At 35.9% G+C, this 23,360-nt stretch overlaps 1 protein-coding gene across 1 annotated transcript in view; it reads left to right on the top strand.

The window, feature by feature from the left end:
- The window catches only part of LOC135201592 (SCY1-like protein 2), a 598,006-nt gene that overhangs the window by 432,224 nt on the left and 142,422 nt on the right, over window positions 1-23,360 (top strand). Inside the window, exon 6 of the mRNA XM_064230627.1 lies at window positions 20,729-20,874. Coding sequence (XP_064086697.1) covers window positions 20,729-20,874 — 146 coding nt within the window. The remainder of the gene's footprint in view (window positions 1-20,728; window positions 20,875-23,360) is intronic.

Here is a 23,360-nt window from a genome sequence, read left to right on the forward strand (position 1 = left end):
GACTTCCTGTCCTTTACTTAGCAGGCTGATAGAAATATAAAGGTAAGCTTGCAAAAAGGTTCTTATAATTAACAGATGGAGATTATAAGGGAGCAGACGTACCATGGAATCCAGTGGACCTACCAAAACAAGGGGAAAAGTTTAAGAGGTTTTACAAAAGATTATGTCCACAGCTCCCGGGGAGCAGGGAAGAATCAAATTTAAAGATTGCGGGAAAAAAAAACTGACCACTAAAAGCGACTTGGGAAGAGTAAGCTGTTTACATAAGTTTATAAAAGCACAATTCAATGTATTTTCCTTTTGGTAAACAACAATATTTTTTGCAAATTGAACATTAACAAAAACGTATTATACCTACGAATACGTAGAAAAAATATATATAAGGCAACTAATTAGTCATAAAGACAGTGATTTTATCTTTAAGGTCATTCTTCAGATTTTTACTAATACAGGGGTGCAAAAATACATGCCAGGACTAATGTTAACATTACAGCTTTATTACAACAGATTGTAAAAGGTTTCGTAAAGATAATTCTTCCGATCTGGCAATCACTGAACTTTCAGTCCAATTTATACTGGGAGAGTTTTCACTTAAATGGATGAATATTTTGATGTTTACCCAGTTTTGACAGACTACGTATGCGGTTTCATTATTACTTCTAAATCCTTACTGGATTCACCGAAATAAAAAGAAGAGCATTCCAAGCATGGAATTTTATATATTATGTCAATGCTTTCCTTAGAGCTATTTTTTGTCAACATTCCTTTCAGTGTGTTATTATAGGAAAAAACCAGGTTAACATTAAAAGCTTTTAACGGTGATTTTATGGTTTCAAAACCACTAAAATAAGGCAAGCTAAGAATGTTCTTAGGGGTTTCTTTCTCCACGTCACTTTCACTATAAAACTTTTTGTGGACTTTATTATAGCAAATATATAAATAATATCTGTGAAGGATAACATAAATCTGTCATTATGTTTCTTGTGCATTCGATTCCATGATCCAAATACTGAGGACTGACAATGGACATTGCTTGTAAAAGCTCCGAAGAAAAAGGGATATATCTCTTGTTAGATGGTGTTCCGAATTTAACTGCACAATAACGAGAGTTTCACTATACTTAGTTAGTTCCCCGAAAACTTGGCCTCTGACTTCCGCATTAAGTTTTAATCCCCCAGTAATTCCTCTAAGTTTCTGAGACCTTGAAATAGTTTCAGAGAAGCCATTCGCAGGTGGGTGAATGTTATGACTTTCTGCTGCCCTACTCATCTGAAATTATATTGTTCTCGGAACAGAGAAGTAAATATATGATATATATATATATAAATATATATATATATATATATATATATGTTAATATATATATATATATTATACTATATATATATATATATATATATATATATATATATTATATATATATATATATATATATATATATATATATATATATATTTAACACACACACACACACACATATATATATATATATATATAATATATATATATATATTATATAGATATGCAATATATATTCATATATGTATGTATATTTATATTTATATATATTATATGTATGTGTGTGTTGTGTGTTCATATGCTTATATGCTTGCTCTTATTGGGACATAACCTTTCAGATATTCCCACTGAAGCAATGAAAGGCAAATAAAAATTATGCATATATAGAGTATAGTAGTTGTAAACCAACGTCAGCTTGCAGTATAATTCAGTGCGAGGTAAACCCATTCAATTATAACAGAAGCTTCCCAAAAATGTAAGCGAACAAGACTGATACCGAAACCGACGGGATATTTTTTTTTATACAAGATCCGCACTTGTTTTGGCAGGACTCAAAATGTCGCGGGAAAGGTTACGGGCGAATGAAACATGACCGTGAATTATGCTCCAGTGATTTGATATCCGTAGCTCAAGATAGGAAGGAGAAGAGAGAAATTGTTGGAACGCTGTTATCGGATTAGGTTCGTTTAAACAATTCGCCTTGACATTCAATAATATATTTCTATTTTCTATCGCTTAATTTCTTTACCTTTTTCAATGGCTAGTCTTGATTTTTTTTTTATTTCCTATTAACTTCTGCCCTTATTTCGAAGGAAAACTAAAGTCTTTGGAAGCTGAAATTTCAGGTCAGTGGCCCTGTAGGCTTTGTCCCAAGTGAAATAATAATAATAATAAAAAAAATAATAATAAATGAAGGAAATATTGTAGGCTTTACCTATATGACAGAGGTTTATACATCTTTGAATAATAATAATAAAATAATAATAATAATACTAATAATAATAATAATAATAACAATAATAATAACAATAATAATAATAATAATAATAATAATAATAATAATAATAATAATAATAATAATTAATAATAAGAGGGGGAGGGGACTAAACAACACAATAGAAGACGTAAAACAGAGGGCTTAAGGCCCCAAAGCACATAAGATCAACGGTACATGAACAGGAATAAGGGATACCAACAGAAACAAAAAACTATTCGGAACCAACCAGAAAAGACTATACAGCCAATAAGGGGGAGGGGAAGACAACCACCCAGAAATTCCTGAAGCCGAAAACAAGTAAGAGGGACTCTGGGAAAAAAAACATATGGAGCAATCCGGTATCACACAACAAACATGCAACATGGCTCCAGGAAAGTCAAGGAAGAAGAAACAGGGAGAATAAAACAAAGATTCACAGGACATCACGACAGACACAGTCAGACACCAACTAAAGAAAATGCCAAACTGGAAAGCCCCAGGTCCGATGAAGTCCATGGATACTGGCTCAAAAACTTCAAGGCCCATACACCCACGAATAGCAGAACAACTCCAGCATTGTATCTCAAATCACCAAGCACCCAAATGGATGACCACAGGAAGAAACATCCTTAGTACAAAAAGACAAGAGTAAGGGAAATATAGCCAGTAACTACAGGCCTATCACCTGCCCTACCAATAATGTGGAAGTTACTAACAGGTATCATCAGTGAAAGGCTATACAACTACCCTAGAGGAGACAAACACCATCCCCCACCAACAGAAAGGCTGCAGAAGGAAGTGTAGGGGCACAAAAAGACCAGCTCCTCATAGATAAAAATGGTAATGAAGAACAGTAGGAGAAGGAAAACCAAACCTAAGCATGGCATGGATAGACTATAAGAAAGCCTTCGACATGATACCACACACATGGCTAATAGAATGCCTGAAAATATATGGGGCAGAGGAAAATACCATCAGTTCCTTCCTCAAAAATACAATGCGCAATTGGAATACAATACTTACAAGCTCTGGAATAAGACTAGCAGTTAGGTTAATATCAGGAGAGGGATCTTCCAGGGCGACTCACTGTCCCCACTACTCTTCGTAGTAGCCATGATTCCCTTGACAAAAGTACTACAGAAGATGGATGCCGGGTACCAACTCAAGAAAAAGAGGCAACAGAATCAACCATCTGATGTTCATGGACGACATCAAAGCTGTATGGTAAGAGCATCAAGGAAATAGATACCCTAATCCAGACTGTAAGGATTGTATCTGGGGACATCAGGATGGAGTTTGGAATAGAAAAATGCGCCTTAGTCAAACATACAAAAAGGCAAAGTAACGAGAACTGAAGGGGGATAAAGCTACCAGATGGGAGCAACATCAAAACACATAGATGAGACAGGATACAAATACCTGGGAATAATGGAAGGAGGAGATATAAAACACCAAGAGATGAAGGAACACGATCAGGAAAGAATATATGCAGAGACTCAAGGCGATACTCAAGTCAAAACTCAACGCCGGAAATATGATAAAAGCCATAAACACATGGCAGTGCCAGTAATCAGATACAGCGCAGGAATAGTGGAATGGACGAAGGCAGAACTCCGCAGCATAGATCAGAAAACCAGGAAACATATGACAATACACAAAGCACTACACCCAAGAGCAAATACGGACAGACTATACATAACACGAAAGGAAGGAGGGAGAGGACTACTCAGTATAGAGGACTGCGTCAACATCGAAAACAGAGCACTGGGGCAATACTGAAAACCAGTGAAGACGAGTGTCTAAAGAGTGCATGGGAAGAAGGACTATAAAAAGCAGACGAAGACCCAGAAATATACAGAGACAGGAGAAAGACAGAAAGAACAGAAGACTGGCACAACAAACCAATGCACGGACAATACATGAGACAGACTAAAGAACTAGCCAGCGATGACAATTGGCAATGGCTACAGAGGGGAGAGCTAAAGAAGGAAACTGAAGGAATGATAACAGCGGCACAAGATCAGGCCCTAAGAACCAGATATGTTCAAAGTACGATAGACGGAAATAAAACATCTCTCCCATATGTAGGAAGTGCAATACGAAAAGTGAAACCATAAACCACATAGCAAGTGAATGCCCGGCACTTGCGCAGAACCAGTACAAAAAGAGGCATGATTCAGTAGCAAAAGCCCTCCACTGGAGCCTGTGCAAGAAAACATCAGCTACCTTGCAGTAATAAGTGGTACGAGCACCAACCTGAAGGAGTGATAGAAAACGATCACGCAAAGATCCTCTGGGACTATGGTATCAGAACGGATAGGGTGATACGTTGCAAACAGACCAGACGTTGACGTTGATTGACAAGGTCAAGAAGAAAGTATCACTCATTGATGTCGCAATACCATGGGACACCAGAGTTGAAGAGAAAGAGAGGGAAAAATTGGATAAGTATCAAGATCTGAAAATAGAAATAAGAAGGATATGGGATATGCCAGTGGAAATCGTACCCATAATCATAGGAGCACTAGGCACGATCCCAAGATCCCTGAAAAGGAATCTAGAAAAACTAGAGGCTGAAGTAGCTCCGGGACCTCATGCAGAAGAGTGATCCTAGAAACGGCACACATATAGTAAGAAGAGTGATGGACTCCTAAGGAGGCAGGATGCAACCGGAACCCCCAACCCCACACTATAAATACCACCCAGTCGAATTGGAGGACTGTGATAGAGCAAAAAAAAAAAAAAAAAAAAAAATAATAATAATAATAATATGGTATTTTGGTAGAAGACCCTCTTCTCTATTTTCCTTGCGATTCGCTTCTCAGGCTCAGCGATGTTTCTGAGTAACAGGCCAATATTCATATCGGGAATTTTCGAAAAACTGTAAATGCTGAAGGTAATCTTTTATAGGACAGGATATCAGGTCCAGGTCAAGCAGGGGTCGTCGTCAGTGCCGGTATTATTCCGTAGGCGTAGTTCATTTCGGGCCGGGGTCGTCTTTGCGCCTGCTTGACCTGGACCTGATATCCTGTTCTAATAAAAGATTATCTTCAGCGTTTACAGTTTTTCGAAAGTTCCCAATATGAATATTGGCCAGTTACTCAGAAACATCGCTGAGCCTGAGAAGCGAATTGTAAGGAAAATAGAAAAAGCAAATATATAAAATTTCAACTCGCTTAATTTGACATCCTTTTTAACAGAATAATCAATAATAAAATAATATTAATAATAAGAATAATAATAATAAAAGAAATATTGTAGGCTTGTTCTATAAGAACAGGGGTACATCTTTTGAATAATAATAATAATAATAATAATAATAATAATAATAATAATAATGGGGGAAATATTGGTCGTTGTAAGGTCAAACTCATGATAAGAAAATTCTTCCTTTTTCTAGGGGGGGCGGGGGCGGAGGGTGAGAGAAGCTTGCCATCTCGAAGACCCGTTAAATGGTGCTCAGCTTTTATTTTTTCATCCGTAAATAACAGCACTTGGGTAGTAAAGCAAAATTTCCTCGACACAAACTTGAACATAATGTTTCTATTTAAGGCGTTTATTGGTTTTCTGTAAAATTGTCGTGCCGGTTTTGTCTGACTGCCCTTTCGCCCTCAGATCTATACACCTACTGAGGCTAGAGGGCTGGGAATTGGTATTTTGATCATCTACCCTCCAATCATTAAACATACCAAAGTGCAACCCTCTTACTTCAGTAGGTTTGGTTTTATTTAAGGTTAAAGTTAGCCATGGATCGTGCATCTGGCAGCGCTTTCCGGGGCCATGGGACGTATCTTATCTTCACTCGAACGCATCTGGTGAGCAACTGGAGGGCCGCCGGTCATAGTTGATGGTTTAATACAGCATTGTACGTTGTACAGAAAACTCGATGTTTATGCGCATTTTTTACTTGTTTAAAATATTTTTGCTGCATTGACTTATTATTGCAACGTATTCGCTGTGTGTGAACTGTCATAAAAATTTGACCTTTCATCTCGTACACAGACCTGTTTCATCATTATTCTGTATTTACTTCATGTATTCACTTCATTTATTCTGCTTCAGTCTTATTGATAATTTTGTAATCCAGTATATGAAAGAAGGCACATGCTAAGGATAAACAGGAATACAATTCACTGTTATTATTGATGAATACATTTGTACAGATTTTCATAAACTTAAGATTTTTGTTTATGATAAAATTTTTTAGACCTTTTTAATAAAATCATTAATGATTATACCATATAACGTTGCGTTGTTGATGATAGACACCAAATTACGCATTAATATTCATGATAAAATACTGTATTACTAGTATAATATAGTATTGTATATTTGTTTGGCATTATTTGATCAAAATTCATAAAATTAGCCGGATATTCACCGAAGCAATTTAATGCTTATATGGCGATGACATAAGGCAGGTTTAATAATTGCACATAAAAGATATGCAAATAATCACATATTTCAGCGAACGCAAAAAAATATACAAAATATACATTTGCGATACACATCCCAAACATAGAAAAAGACGTCCTGACCCTGATGCAAATGTAAATAGATATTCTCTGACAACATAAAAAATTTAGTGCTCCCTAACATCTAAAATTCCAATATTGTCAGAATCCAATTACTTCAATTCATTGAAGGTGAACCTAGCGAGGATATCAAATGAGTAACATTATCATGTTACGAGTCTTATCTCTCTCTCTCTCTCTCTCTCTCTCTCTCTCTCTCTCTCTGTCTCTCTCTTATCAGATAATTATCCTTGCTTTCTACTCGTTTTTTTCTTGCCTAAAATAAGGAGTCTTCTCTCTCTCTCTCTCTCTCTCTCTCTCTCTCTCTCACACACACACACACACACACACACACACACACAATAACATGCATAAAAACATTTGTTAAATATTCAGAAAATATCTGTACTTCTCTCTCTCTCTCTCTCTCTCTCTCTCTCTCTCTCTCTCTCTCTCTCTCTCACAAAACGTATTTTTTTAATATTTGCACTTACCCCCCCCCCCCCCCTCTCTCTCTCTCTCTCTCTCTCTCTCTCTCTCTCTCTCTCTCTCTCTCTCCAAATTGTGAATATTCATGCACGTCTTGCTTCTATTTATATTAAGCGTAAAAGTGGGGATGAAGGAGGGAAGGGGGTTGCCATTACCTATGATCGATTTGCTCCTCATTATGAGTCTTCTTAGAATTTCCGTCCTTTATCAGATACTGAGAGAGAGAGAGAGAGAGAGAGAGAGAGAGAGAGAGAGAGAGAGAGAGAGAGAGAGAGAATTCAATGTAGAGATCTGTGGTATAATGACATTAGTAATGTCGGGTGTTACCCTTTTTTCAGGATTTGTTCACAATTAGACGGATTTGTCTTGTTATTACCCGAATAGAATTGTACTCCCCATTTGATAGAGTTAAATCTAGTATTGCTTAACCATTTGATTGTGGTCACTGATTGTTCTTGCTTTGGTTTATTAACTTCTTAATCCCCCGAAGTTTTTGACAAAGCAATGCACCATCATTTCTCATTTTTACTTGATTAAAGTTCAACGCCATAATATCTCCGTGAAGACTTCATTTCTCTTGAATAGACAATTATTTCTTTAAAAGAATTCCCTCACTATAATTATTCACTGAATGATGTTATACCTAGAACTAGTCATTCCTTATACAAACTTGTATACAAAAGAAGCTGCAACTGCTTTTAACATAAATAGTGGAATTATTATTCAAGCATGAAACAGTTGTAGCACCATTGCTGTAACAAGAAGAAAATTGTAGAGCCATTATTTATGCTGGAAAGTGTTGAGGTATTACTTTACCATAGAAAACGTAGTAAGTCTATTACTCAAACAGATAATAACTAGAACCAGGACTATAAAAAAAGTTTATAGAATCGTTATCTCAAAAAAAAAAATACAGAACCATTACTTAGATATTGCGCAAGAAAGGAAACCATTACTTTAGCTGGAGAAAGTAGTAGAGGGATTACTTTCACACAGTAGTAATTTTATTTAACTAGATAATAACTGTAGAACTATCACTTAAAAAGAGTTTTACGATCATTATCGCAAGAGGAAAAAAATACAAAACCATTTAGAACGATGACTTTTCTGGAAAAACAGATGTAGAACTGTTATGATAACCAGAAAATAACAAAAGGCACCATTACTTTAGTAGCAGCGAAGTTTGACAATCATTCCCTAGGCAAACGAGAAGAAAGCTTTCATCGACTGAAACACTTTCCTTCCTTTCTTCCAAGAATTCATCAGGGTAAGGATTCCTAAATGGATAACGCTAAGAAGATGATGAAAATCCTCAATGCAGGAACTCTTTTGAAAATATCCCATTAAAGAAAGTGAATATGTTTTTCTGCTATATCCCCAGTCTCTTTTGCTTGTACCGTTCCTCACATATTTCTCTCTCTCTCTCTCTCTCTCTCTCTCTCTCTCTCTCTCTCTCTCTCTCTTTATCTATTCTGAGCACAAAATCCCAGTTCAAAAGGGAAAAGCGCCCCCCGGCGGTCGTGGGCTAAAATTAACTTTTTGACATCGTCTTTCTCTTACACTCTTCCTCCGTTCGTCGACCGACCCCTTGTCAAAGTCTTCTGTTTTTTTTCTCTCTCTCTCTCTTCTCTGTTTTTTTTTTTATTGATCTTTCATCCTTATTTTTTATCCACCCACTGTCTTCAATTTGGCAGGGATTTTGTGGAGCAACATCCGCGGGGTAAAATCTCTCTCTCTCTCTCTCTCTCTCTCTCTGTATCTTTAGTATTTTCTTATTCTTTCTTTTATTTTTTGCCCTTAGTCTGTTTCCAATTTTCCAGGGATTTCGATCAGAAAAATCAGTTATGTAAATTCTCTCTCTCTCTTCTCTCTCTCTCTCTCTCTCTCTCTCTCTCTCTCTCTTCGTATCTTTGGTATTTTCTTATTCTCACTTTCATTTTTAACCCTCAGTCTGCCTCCAATTTTCCAGGGATTTCGATCAGAAAAATCAGTTACATAAATATTTCTCTCTCTCTCTCTCTCTCTCTCTCTCTCTCTCTCTCTCTCTCTCTCTCTCTGACTTCGTATCTTTAGTATTTTGTTAATCTATCTTTAATTTATTACCTTCAGTCAGTCTCCAAATTTCCAGGGGTTTCGATCAGAAAAATCAGTTAGGTAAATATTCTCTCTCTCTCTCTCTCTCTCTCTCTCTCTCTCTCTCTCTCTCTCTCTCTCTCTCTACCCTCGTCCTACCGGCTTTGTGTAATGGTACGAGAACCAGAATAGATGGTCAAAGTATTTTTCATATAATGCTTTTAAGAGTTATAGTTTTATAGAAAAGCATATTGTATTTTCGTCCCTGTATTTCCTCTTCATTACTTTACCGTTTTTTTCCTCTCTTTCCTCTACGTTCTCCCTCATCCTCCTCATCCTCTTTCTACTCCTTATCGCACCAATACAATTATTGCGAATATTCCTCCACCATTGTAAATATATCTGCTCCTCCAGACTCGAATCACTTTACTATAGAATGTCCTTCCTCACAAAATAAACCAATATCTTGAATAGGGGAGAGAGAGAGAGAGAGAGAGAGAGAGAGAGAGAGAGACGAATCGTCTCGCTCTTGTCCTTCAAACTTCTTTTTTTTTTTTAATCTGATTATTTGGGGGAATCAAACAAGAGGCGAAGTTTTCTCGTTAAATCACGTCTGTATAAAGAACAATAAAACTTAAATAAATGGTACTATACCCTTTGCATTACATGTATCTAATAAGGAGTAATGGACAATTAACTGTGAAATATGTATGTGTGTATGTATGTATGTATGAAGAATCACACTGTTAACCCTAATATACCACAATTAACTATGAAAAATGTATGTAGTACGTATGCAAGTATGTGTTAAGAATCACACTCTTTACCCTAAAATACCCTCAGTTAACAAAATGTATGTATTAAGAAACATACTCTTCATCCTAATATTCCCCGATTAACTATGAAAAATGCATGCATGTATGTATGCATTAAGAATCACACTCTGCCCTGATATACCCCCAATTAACAGAATGTATGTATGTATGTTTGTATGTATGCGGCAATGTGTAAACAAGGATGGTATCGTCATCATGGTGAAGCGTTTTACGGAATTTTGATGATGCATCCTGAAAAGAGAGAGAGAGAGAGAGAGAGAGAGAGAGAAGAGAGAGAGAGATCCCGTCCATTACTCCTCGCTCATGCCTTCGACGGCTCCCCGGAGACGCAGAGCCGTTAAAAACTCACAAAATCCCCCCCCAATATTTTCCCCGGAGCAATCTCCGTGAAGCTTCTCGGACTCCGGAGAAAACACCCGGGGGCGGGGGCCGGTAACAGCAGCCCTCGAACTTAATGCGTTGGACTTGTAAACTTCGACGGGAAACAATGGCCTTGTGATTCCAAGATTCCAGGGGGATATAAAAATCAAGTGTGGGGTGGGGGAGGGATTCCGAGACGCCTCGGAAGATGGTGGTAATCTCCCCGCCACACACACACACACACAGAGCAGAGAGAGAGAGAGAGAGAGAGAGAGTAGAGAGAGAGAGAGAGAGAGAGAGAGAGAATCTGGAAATGCTTCATGTTTTTCCAAGCAGCAATTTAGTGATTATTCTCACCCCTCATGTTTTTCCTATTTGGAGTTTTTTTTTATTTTTTTTTAACTTACTTTATTTATTGTCGGATGTTTTTTGTGGGTCTTCAGAACTTTCAGGTTTTACTTTGGGAGTTTCATTAAAAAAACCGTTTGTTTTTTTATGGTATTATTTTCATGTGACTTATATGCTATTGTAATTTTAACATGAGGGTATGTATGTATGTAGTATGTATATATATATATATATATATAGTATATATAGTATATATATATATATAAAAGGATATATTATATATATATATATATAATATATATTATATATTGCTACTTTCAAAATGAATATATCTCCTCTTTGATTGTATAAAATATTGTGTATAAGATTTTTGTGCAACATTTTCAGATTCCTAGTAGCTTAGAGATAGGATGTTTTAAAATGTGTGTTCAGATTTTGCATAACATAATATGAAAAGAATATATATATATAATGTAGAATGTAGAAAGAGAGATTTTCTTTGTCCATTCGAAACTACAATTGTTTCCCTATTATGTCAACACTGTGAGATTAGAGGAACTCCGAGATCTCAGTTTGTTTTCCTAATCTGTCAACACGTTTGATAAGCGAGCTCGAGACTTCATTTGTGTTTTGAGAATCTGTCATCAAGTAAGATAAGGGGCTTCTGCTTCAGTCGATCGAGTCGAGTACGTGTCTTTTTTTTTTTTTTTGTAGCAGCCTGGTCTTGTACGTGTATGTCTTTGATCAAAGCCACGTGCAGATTGCACATTTTGTATGTAAAGTTGAATAAGATTTTGAAGCTTCTAGAAAGAATTTTTGCCCAAAAACGTTTTGTGTCATCCACTGTCCAGCTTCCGTAAGGAAGAGAATTGCATTCAGGCTTAGATACTCGAGGCGTTCAGATCTCTCTCTCTCTCTCTCTCTCTCTCTCTCTCTCTCTCTCTCTCCATTGCATAGCACTTTTGATTTTTAAAGTAACATAACGATTGCGTACTCATTGAATGGTCACTCGTAATTTGTAAATTTCAGATTTGATATTTCTTAGTTTATTTAGTGTTATTTAGTGATTTTTTGTGGAATCTGAACAAACATTGTTTTATAACGGCGCCTGGTTTTGCAGCAAGAAAGAAGGAATTTGGTATACGAAAAAGGTAAAGTGTGTTATATTTTTATTAGTTGCAACTAATAATGTATAGGAACAGTGGTTAACTAATAACTAATAACAGATGGTTACGAAGGTTTGGTAAAACTGATGGATACAGTGTATTGAGTGAAAAGATTTACACTTTTACACATTGCAAATTTTTGTGTTTTGTGTTTGTTTCATTTTTTGTGCATTTGTTCATTTTCTTGTTGAAGTGTGCCTTTTTATTTTGATACTGTCCACATTTTTCTGTATTTTCATTTACATTCACAATTTAATTGACTTAGTTATTTTCACTAATTAGTCGTTGCACATTTAATTAAATTTAACACTTGTGAATTAATTTGCATTTACTTAGAATTCTTTCCAAGTTTTATTGTTGTTTAGCACTTGTGAACTAATTTCCAAATTTCAATTATTGCCTAACACTTTTGAATTTTGATTGAATTAATTTTTTTGAATTTTGTGATAAATTAATTTTGATTTAATTTTACTTAATTGATTCAAGAATTAATTAAACTTTACTTTGTTTTCTAGTAACAGTAATTTTCCCTGATATTGTGAATTTCACTTATAAATTTTGAGTTTAATAATAAATTTTTGTATTTAAAATTTTTACAAGTATTTCATTTCTAACCAGTATATTTGCATTTGATTATATTGATATTAGGTAGAAACATAGAGTGGTAATTGATCTGCTTTCCTTCAATTTACTTGAAGTGACTTAGAACCAGGGAAGTATTTAGACTTCTAAAATCAGGGAAATACTTAGACTTTTAAAGTTGTTGATGGAGTGATGCCCTTTGATTAATTCAATTACTTACAAGATTACCTCACACCTGTTTTGATGAACTTAGCCTGATTTTCTGCAATACTGGTAAGTTGTTAAGGGATCACTGTTGCCTTTAGAGTATTCAGTCGTTTAATACCTGTGATGAGGGTTCAGGTGTCTGGCTTTTGTGAGGTATCAGTTAATGAATGGTAAGTGTAGTAACCAGATACTTGGCACTTTGTAACATGTATTAACGGTGCCCAGACCCGGGAAAGCAGATTTTATTATCACTCTAGTATATACTGGTGGTGTTAGGGATATATTTTGTTAGGAGAGTGACCATATATTTTGTTTTGCATTTATTGTATTGAATTGTAAGTTGATAACTTAGAGGAAAATGACTCAGTTCAAGGTTCAGGAATATTTAGCAGCCCCTTCCATCCAAGTTTTATCTGAAACCACTCTGACTAAGGCACAGAGGAGTGCTTTAGCAGTGGCATGTGGTGGTTATGTGTCTACTAGTATGGTAAAGGCACAAATAAGATGTATTGCTATGGAATCATTGATAAACTCTGGTAGGATAACTGATGAAGATGAGTTAGAATTTGCTCAAGAGTTGTTGAATGTAGCACGTGCTGATCTCATTAATAAGCAAGCAGAAAAGAAAGAGAAAAGTGATGCAGAGTTAGAGCTTAGATGCATTGAAGCAGAAGAGAATTTGATTAAGCTAAAAATGCATGCTGAAAGAGAGAGAATGCAAGCTGAAAGAGAAAGAATAGACAGGGAAAAACAAGAAAGAAGAGAAAGAGAAGAAGAAAAAGCAGCAGAAGAGGAAAGGGAAAGGATAAAAGAGGAAAGAGAAATCGCAAGACATGAAAGGGAAATGGAATTGATAAGAGCTAGATCCACATTACCTGTAACACCGTCTAACCCTAACCAAGGTAATCAAGATCCTGTATTTGATGTAGTGAGAGTACAGAAGTTAATCCCTAAGTTTACTGAAGAAGCTCCAGATGAGTTTTTTTATCACTTTGAGAAAGTGGCTTCAGGTATGGGATGGCCAGAGGATAAATGGTCAGTTTTGCTACAAAGTGTCTTGATCGGTTAAGGGAGAAGTGCTTATCTAGCCTTAACAGCTGATCAGTGTAAAGACTACAAGGTAGTTAATTGAACACAGTGTGCTACAAGTTTACCAGATGACCCCGGAGTACTACAATGAAAGATTCAGAAATTTAAGAAAAGATGAGAAGGGAACATTCTTAGATTATGCGTACAAAGTGAGAAGGTGTTTCAAACGTTGGGTAGAAGCTGCTAAAGTTAAAACTTTTGATGAGTTAGAAGAGTTACTTGTTCTTGAACAGTATCTTAAGGGAATTCCTGAACATATAAGAGCCTATTTGAGAAAGAGAGAGGTGAAGAAACTTGACAAAGCTGCTACACTGAGTGAAGATTACAATATAATTAGTAGTAAACGTAATTACAATGTCAAGTACCAGAGTCAACAACGCACAGGTTTTAAGTCTTATCCAAATAACAGGAACAAATTTAATGGGAAACCTACAAGTGATACTACCAAGAGTACACAAGGTAATACAACTCAGCAAGCTAATGTGAAATTCTCATCCAGTTTTTCAAGACAGTTACAGAAACCTAATGTTGTCTGTTTCAAGTGTGGAAGAGTAGGACACTACAGTCAAGAGTGTTACCGGAATCAACAGCAGTCAAAGACAATTGGTCAAGTTTTGAAAGGTGACCATATGAAACAAACTACGAAGAGCAGTGTGGGAAAGAATCAGACTCCAGAGAAGAAGGAAACTAAACAAGCTGAATGTTTAGCAACCAGTGGAAATGTTACCTCAAGTAGTGAGTGGCTTAGCAGTGTGGAGGCTTTTAAGCCATATATCTTGAGGGTATGCTGTCAACTCAAGAAGGAAGTATGCAGGTACCAGTCAAGATATTAAGTGATACAGGGAGTAACCATAGTGTGGTAGTACGTGGTTCTCACCCTCAGTTGGAGAAGAGTCTCACAGGAGATTCAGTTATTTTGAAGGGTATAGGAGGAAAGGAAGTAACTTCTATATGCCGCTTATATCTGTCATGTGAATTGGTGACAGGGAATGTTGATTTTGCTGTAAAGGACTCACTGTCTGTGGAAGGTGTACATGTTCTGTTGGGGAATGAAGTTGGTGGTGTGCCATTTATTCCTTGTCCTGTAGTGACAGACAAACCATTGAGGATTAGTCCCTACAGTAGAGTTGGAGAAGAATAACCCCCAACCCCCACCTGTTTTTCCTAGTTGTGTAAACTACCAGAAGTATGAAGAGGACTACGACTGCAAGTTGAAAAAATGAAAAAATTTAGGATTTACACACCCAAGAAGGATCAAGTGAAGGATCTTTGTGCTTAGAAAAATTATTCCAGGGAAGTGAAGTTTCCCATAGTGCTGACCAAGAAGAGATTTCCCATGAAGAAGACGACGACGATGAAGAAGAAGAACCTGATGTTCCTGAAGAGGCTCCGAGTAGTCAAAGTGTTACTGAAGACAATAGTGAAACTACAGTAGCTGAGTTAGCAGATATTGAGAATTCAACCCTTGAAGTTGGTTAAGTGACAAGAGAGAAGCTAATGGACTTGCAGAAGAAGGATGCATCATTAACTGATTTGTTCTTCAGAGTTGTTGATCGAGAAGAGATGCAACAAACTCCTACCTGTTATTTTTATCTGAAGGAAGGTTTGCTGATGAGGAAGTATAAGACCTACAGATATACCAGGAGATGCTGCATGGGGCGAATATCATCAAATTTTGATTCCATATCCATTGAGAAAGCAAGTGGTTGCAGTAGCTCATGAGTCTGGACATATGGAAATCAAATCAGGAAGAGCTGTGGAGAAGATCATGAAATATTTTTTCTGGCCTGGACTTCACAAAGATGTTAGCAGGTTTTGTCGTGAGTGTCATACCTGCCAGATAGCTGGAAAACCGAATGAAACCAACAAGAAAGTCCCCCTACAACCTATAGAAGTTAGAGGAGAACCCTTTAGCAAAGTGATTATAGACATGGTTGGACCGCTGCCGAAGAGAAAGAAAGGAAATGAGTATTTATTAACATTAATGTGTCCTGTGACAAGATATCCAGAAGCAATCCCTGTCAGAAACATATCTGCCAAGATAGTTGCTGAAAAACTTGTGGAGTTTTTCTCAAAGTTTGGTATACCACAGGTAGTACAAAGTGACAGAGGAACAAACTTTACTTCAAAGTTATTCCAGGATGATGAAATTTGTTAGGAAAAAGGGATTGAAACAACAGTTAGCCACTGCCTATCATCCAGAAACTCAAGGTGCCTTGGAAAGGTTCCACCAGACATTGAAAAGTATGCTGACAAAGTATTGTTCTGAGTCAGGAAGAGAATGGGATGTTGGTTTACCATTAATGTTGTTTGAAGTTAGGAGTGCTTATCAAGAAAGTATGGGATGTTCACCTAATGAAATGATTTTTGGAAGAGAAGTTAGAGGACTGTTGAAGATTCTTGCAGAAAATTGGGAAGAAAATCAAGGGGAAAGCCAAGGAGAGTATGTGAAGAACTTAAGGAAAAGGTTGAAAGAGATTAAAAAATTCTCTTTAGAAAACTTGAAAATGAGTCAAGAGAAAATGAAAAGGAGATTTGATGCTAAGACTAAGCTAAGAAGTTTTAGTGTTGGTCAACAAGTGTTAGTGTTCTTACCTGTCAAGAGATTTCCCCTCACTAATAAATTTCAAGGTCCTTACAAGATAATTCAGAAGTTAAGTGATAGAACTTATGTGATTGAAACACCAGAAAGAAGAAGAAGACAAAGGAAGATACATGTGAACTTCTTGAAACCTTATTTCTCAGAAACTAAAACTGAAACTGTGTCAGTAACCCAAACAACTTTATCTACAGAAGACGATGATGGCTACGAATTGGGAGCTGCAAGCAAGATGAATAATTCTTCAGTTTTGGAAAATTTGGAGGATAAACTGAAACATCTGAGTGTTGAACAAGGTGAAGAATTAAGTGATGTAATTAAGAGTTTTGTTTTTTTCAGAAATTTTTGCAGATGTGCCTAGGCGTACTGTTCTGACCAAGCATGAAATCAAGATTCAAGAAGATGGAAGACCGTTTCAAGCAAAAGAGCCTATCGCTTATCACCTTATCATGAGATGTTTTGAAGAAGGAAGTGAGTATTTGCTGCAACATGGATTAGCAGAACCCAGTTCAAGTCACTTCAGTTCTCCATATGTGTTAGTGAAGAAACCAGATGGTTCATTTAGGATGTGTACTGATTATAGGAAACTGAATTCTATCAGTGTGGCTGATAATTATCCTTTGCCTCTAATAGATCAGTTACTTGATAATATTGGGCAAGCCAAGTTTGTTTCCAAGATAGACTTGTTGAAAGGATATTACCAAATTCCCTTAGATGAGAATGCCAAGTTGCTGTCAGCTTTTATTACTCCTTTTGGACTGTATCAGTATACTGTTCTGCCGTTTGGTCTGATGAATGCACCGGCAACATTTCAACGAGTGATGGATCAACTGCTAGGATCAATAGAAGGAGAAGGTTTATACCTGGATGACATCGTGATTTACTCTACAACGTAGGAAGAACATCTGAAGATTCTGAGGAAAGTTTTCAAGAAACTTCAAGAAGCAGGATTAACAGTCAACTTAGAGAAGAGTGAGTTTGGCAAGGCAACTGTACAGTATCTTGAGTTTGAAGTTGGGAAAGGCCTTCTTGCTCCAGTAAATGCTAATGTAGAAGGTATCCGTAAGGCTACCCCACCTACTACCAGGAAACAGCTAAAGAGATTTTTAGGCATGGCTGGATTCTATCGTCATTTCTGCCCAAATTTCTCAGCCGTAGTAGCTCCCTTGACAGACTTAACTAGACCCAAAGCTAAGTTTGTTTGGACTCCAGAGTGTCAAGAATCCTTTGAGAAGGTAAAAGCCATTTTAACTTCAAGACCAGTACTTCAAGCTCCAGACTTCGACAAGAAATTTGTGATACAAGTTGATGCGTCGGACTGTGGTGTTGGAGCTGTTCTACTTCAAGAAGATGAAAATAATATCTACCATCCTGTGTGCTTCATGTCTACAAAATTGAAAAAACATCAGAAAGTATACTCGACAATTGAGAAGGAAACTTTAACCTTAATCACCGCATTGAAAAAATTTGAAGTGTATGTGAATAGACCTAGGAATGAAGAAATTTTAGTGTTGTCTGATCACAATCCACTATCATTTATCCAGAGAATAAAAAACCATAATCAAAGACTGACCAGGTGGTCTTTGTGCCTGCAACAGTATAACTTAAGAGTGCAGCACATTAGTGGCAAAAACAATGTAGTTGCTAATTATTTATCTTGTTGCGAATCGTTAGATTCAACACCGTGATAAAAAATCTTCTTGGGGGAGGTATATTATATATTGCTACTTTCAAAATGCATATATCTCCTCTTTGATTGTATAAAATATTGTGTATAAGATTTTGTGCAACATTTTTTCAGATTCCTAGATAGCTTAGAGATAGGATGTTTTAAAATGTGTGTTCAGATTTCGCATAACATAATATGAAAAGAATATAAATATAACGTAGAATGTAGAACGAGAGAGATTTTCTTTGTCCATTCGAAACTATGATTGTTTCCCTATTATGTCAACACTGTGAGATTTGCTTTGGTCGATCGAGTCGAGTACGTGTCTTTTTTTTTTCTAACAGCCTGGTCTTGTATGCGTATGTCTTTGATCAAAGCCACGTGCAGATTGCACATTTTGTATGTAAAGTTGAATAAGATTTTGAAGCTTCTAGAAAGAATTTTTTTGCCCAAAACTTGTTGTGTCATCCACTGTCCAGCTTCCGTAAGGAAGAGAATTGCATTCAGGCTTAGATACTCGAGGCGTTCAGATCTCTCTCTCTCTCTCTCTCTCTCTCTCTCTCTCTCTCTCTCTCTCTCTCTCTCCATCGCATAGCACTTTTGATTTTTAAAGTAACATAACGATTGCGTACTCATTGAATGGTCACTCATAATTTGTAAATTTCAGATTTGATATTTCTTAGTTTATTTAGTGTTATTTAGTGATTTTTTGTGGAATCTGAACAAACATTGTTTCGTAACGGCGCCTGGTTTTGCAGCAAGAAAGAAGGAATTTGGTATACCAAAAAGGTAAAGTGTGTTATATTTTTATTAGTTGCAACTAATAACGTATAGGAACAGTGGTTAATTAATAACTAATAACAGATGGTTACGAAGGTTTGGTAAAAACTGATGGTTACAGTGTTTTGAGTGAAAAGATTTTCACTTTTACACATTGCAAATTTTTGTGTTTTGTGTTTGTTTCATTTTTTGTGCATTTGTTCATTTTCTTGTTGAAGTGTGCCTTTTTATTTTGATACTGTCCACATTTTTCTGTATTTTCATTTACATTCACAATTTAATTGACTTAGTTATTTTCACTAATTAGTCGTTGCACATTTAATTAAATTTAACACTTGTGAATTAAATTGCATTTACTTAGAATTCTTTCCAAGGTTTTATTGTTTTTTTTTGTTTAGCACTTGTGAATTAATTTCCAATTTCAATTATTGCCTAAACACTTTTGAATTTTGATTGAATTAATTTTTTTGAATTTTGTGATAAATTAATTTTGATTTAATTTTACTTAATTGATTCAAGAATTAATTAAACTTTACTTTGTTTTCTAGTAACAGTAATTTTCCCTGATATTGTGAATTTCACTTATAAATTTTGAGTTTAATAATAAATTTTTGTATTTAAAATTTTTACAAGTATTTCATTTCTAACCAGTATATTTGCATTTGATTTTATTGATGTTAGGTAGAAACATAGAGTGGTAATTGATCTGCTTTCCTTCAATTTACATGAAGTGACTTAGAACCAGGGAAGTACTTAGACTTTCTAAAATCAGGGAAATACTTAGATTTTAAAGTTGTTGATGGAGTAATGCCCTTTGATTAATTTAATTACTTACAAGATTACCTCACAGCTGTTTTGATGAACTTAGTCTGATTTTCTGCAATACTGGTAAATTTAAATGTTAAGGGATCACTGTTGCCTTTAGAGTATTCAGTCGTTGTTGCCTTTAGAGTATTCGGTCATTTAATACCTGTGATGAGGGTTCAGGTGTCTGGCTTTTGTGAGGTATCAGTTAATGAATGGTAAGTGTAGTAACCAGATACTTGGCACTTCGTAACAATATATACATACATATATATATATATATATATATATATATATATATATATTCATATATATACATATCTATATATATATATATATATATATACATATATATGAATATATAAATATATACATCTATATATGTATATGATATATATATATACATATCATATATATATATATATATATATATTATATATATATATATGTATATATTTATATATACACATATATATACGTATATATATATTATATACACGTATATACGTATATATATATATATATATATATATATATATATATATATATATATTATATATATATATATATATATATATATATATATATATATATATATATACATATATATATATTATATATATATATATATACATATATATAATATATATATAATATAATATATATATATATATCCATATATATATATATATATATATATATATATATATATAGCCATACACATCTGAACAACTCCAAAAAACTTTACTATCAATTTTCATGACCAATATCTGATCTCCCAAAATTTTGTTTCCGTCCAGATTCACGACACCTTACAAGATCCGACTTTCGCTCATCAATTAAACAACTGACCTAACCCTCACCTCATTCGCCGACTTTGCCCCTCCACTCATAATGAATGATTAAAAATCGTCCTGATTTCTCTCCTAATCCTCAGCTCCGGAGGTGCAGACGGGATCCAGTTGCAGTGTCCTCAGCGACATGTTCTCCCTCGGGATGTGCATCTGCGCCATCTTCAACGCCGGCAAGTCGCTGATCGAAGCCAACCACTCCAGTTCGCTCTACCTGAAACAGCTCGAGGTTGTGAGTATTGCACTGCAGGATTACGTGTCCAGAAAGAATGGGATTTGATAAGCATGTAAAATTCGCTCTACCGGAGGGACTGAGTAGGAGTTCAGAAAGAATGGGGTTTGATAAGTATGTAATTCGCTCTGCAAATAGGAGTGAGTATTGAACTGCAGTTTTAGGTGTCCAGAACGAATGGGGTTTAATAATTATGTAATTCGTTCTGCAAGAAGGAGTAAGTATTGAACTGCAGGATTTGGTGTCTCCAGAAAGCATGGGGTTTGATAAGTGTAATTCGTTCAACAAATAAAGAGAAAATATTGAACTGCATTATTAGCAGTCCAGACAGAATGGGGTTTGATAAGTATGTAATTCGTCCTGCAAGAAGGAGTAAGTATTGAACTGCAGGATTTGGTGTCTCCAGAAAACATGGAGTTTGATAAGTATATAATTCGTTCTGCAAATAGGAGAGAATATTGAATTGCAGTATTAGGAATCCAGAATGCATGGGGTTTGATAAGTATGTAATTCATTCTGCAAATAGGAACGAGGATTGAACTGCAGGATTAAGTGTCTAGACAGAATGGGGTTTGATAAGTATGTAATTCGTTCTGCAAGAAGGGTAAGTATTAAACTGCCTGAGCAGTGATCAAGAAAGAATAGAGTTGAGATCAGTATTAGACAATTTTATGATAACAGCAGGGAGTAAACGGAAAATGACTAACAAAAGGGATACACTCAGATCCCATCATCTGAACACATAATGAAATACAATAATACAATACAAAAATTGCAATAATATAAGATAAAACTAAAAAGCTGTCATTGGGACACGTTGACCTTCGCGATGTTTTAAAAGCTTTGATCTAAGTTCGTCGTCATCCTCCTCACCTTCATATTCTTGAGAACAGTTTTATATTCTTGGGAGCAGTTTTATATCTTCTTGAATAGTTGGGGATTTTATAAGCTTCATGCTCTCGCGCTTGACTGATGAAGAACGTAATTTTTAATCAGTTTTTTTTTTTCATGATTTTCTTTGAAGCTGAAGAAGGGAAAGGTCATTAGATTTTCAATTAAAATACCTCAGGTTTTTTTTTCCCTGAAACTTTTCATGATATTTTCCATAGTGATGAAATCCTCTCTCTCTCTCTCTCTCTCTCTCTCTCTCTCTCTCTCTCTCTCTCTCTCTCTCTCTCGTGTGTGTATTGACAGAAAAGTCATGCGAGTTAAATTCGTTGATCTTCCCCATTCGCGTTGGAATCTCTCTCTCTCTCTCTCTCTCTCTCTCTCTCTCTCTCATAGGTGTGTCGATACAAAGGTCATTCAAATATGTGGTTCTTCCCCAATCATAATGACATTCTCTCTCTCTCTCTCTCTCTCTCTCTCTCTCTCTCTCTCTCTCTCTCTCTTCTAATTGTTGAAAGCGTTTTGGGTCCATTATTAAAAATGCTTCTGGTTCGCTAAGTGACCCTCATCTTTATTCTCCATTATCACCAAACATTAGCCGAGAATAATAAATCAACCGAAATACAGCAAATGAGTTCCCAGTATTCCACATATCTGCACAGGTGACTTTTGTACCTGGGTTGCCTATCTTATTTGAATTAGACCTTCCAGATAAAACTGTGATATGAAGATGTAGGTAAGCTCATTCCATATATCAGTGCTTATGGATTTCACCAGCGATCTTGGGATTTTAATGGAAGTCCCCATTAGTGGTACTGTCTTGCTGTGATAAATGCAAATGAACTTTCTGGAATAAAAAAATAAATGTCCATTCCGTTTGACTGATTTTACTGCCTCTCTCTGTCGCAAAGAAGGCTGCAGAAATTCACAACAGGTCTCTTACTCCTTTTGGCAGCTTACCACACCTATAGACCTTTTAGGCAAGGGCCCGTGGTGGCGTAAGGCCAGCTTATCCAAACACAACCATCCAGCAGGATTACTGAAAATGTCAAGCTATCAATTGCTAGGGCCTTTGGGAACTTGTTATCATTGCCAGAGTTCGGTGGGTTTTCCAAAGTGGGTTTAGTACTGTTGTCAGTGAAGTTCAGTTTTATCTTTACTATAACACGTTGCTGTTAGTCGTTCTATTACTTTTGCTAAGAGAATACATCAAAGAACCAGTGAAATTCTCAACTGATATTATAGGTATCTAATGTGAGCGGTGCTCCGGCCCGAGAGACTGTAAGAGTTGATACTTTGAACAAAAACTTTGTTGACACATGAAGTCAGCAGAAAGTGTAAGCTTTGATCAACGTTCTGGTTATCATCGTCGTGATCATCATTTATGTTTTGCAGCGCCTCAGTGGCGTGATCGGTATGGTCTTGAACTGCCACCTCGGTAGCCGCGAGTTCGATTTTTGGGCATTCCATTGAGAAGTCAGAGATGTGTATTTCTGGTGATATATGTTCAATCTCGACGTGGTTCGGAAGTCACGTAAAGCCGTTGGTCCCGTTGCTGAAGAACCACTGAATCCTTGCAACGTATAAAAACACCTTAC

This window comes from Macrobrachium nipponense, chromosome 23, assembly GCF_015104395.2.
Source record: "Macrobrachium nipponense isolate FS-2020 chromosome 23, ASM1510439v2, whole genome shotgun sequence".
NCBI classification, from domain to species: domain Eukaryota; kingdom Metazoa; phylum Arthropoda; class Malacostraca; order Decapoda; family Palaemonidae; genus Macrobrachium; species Macrobrachium nipponense.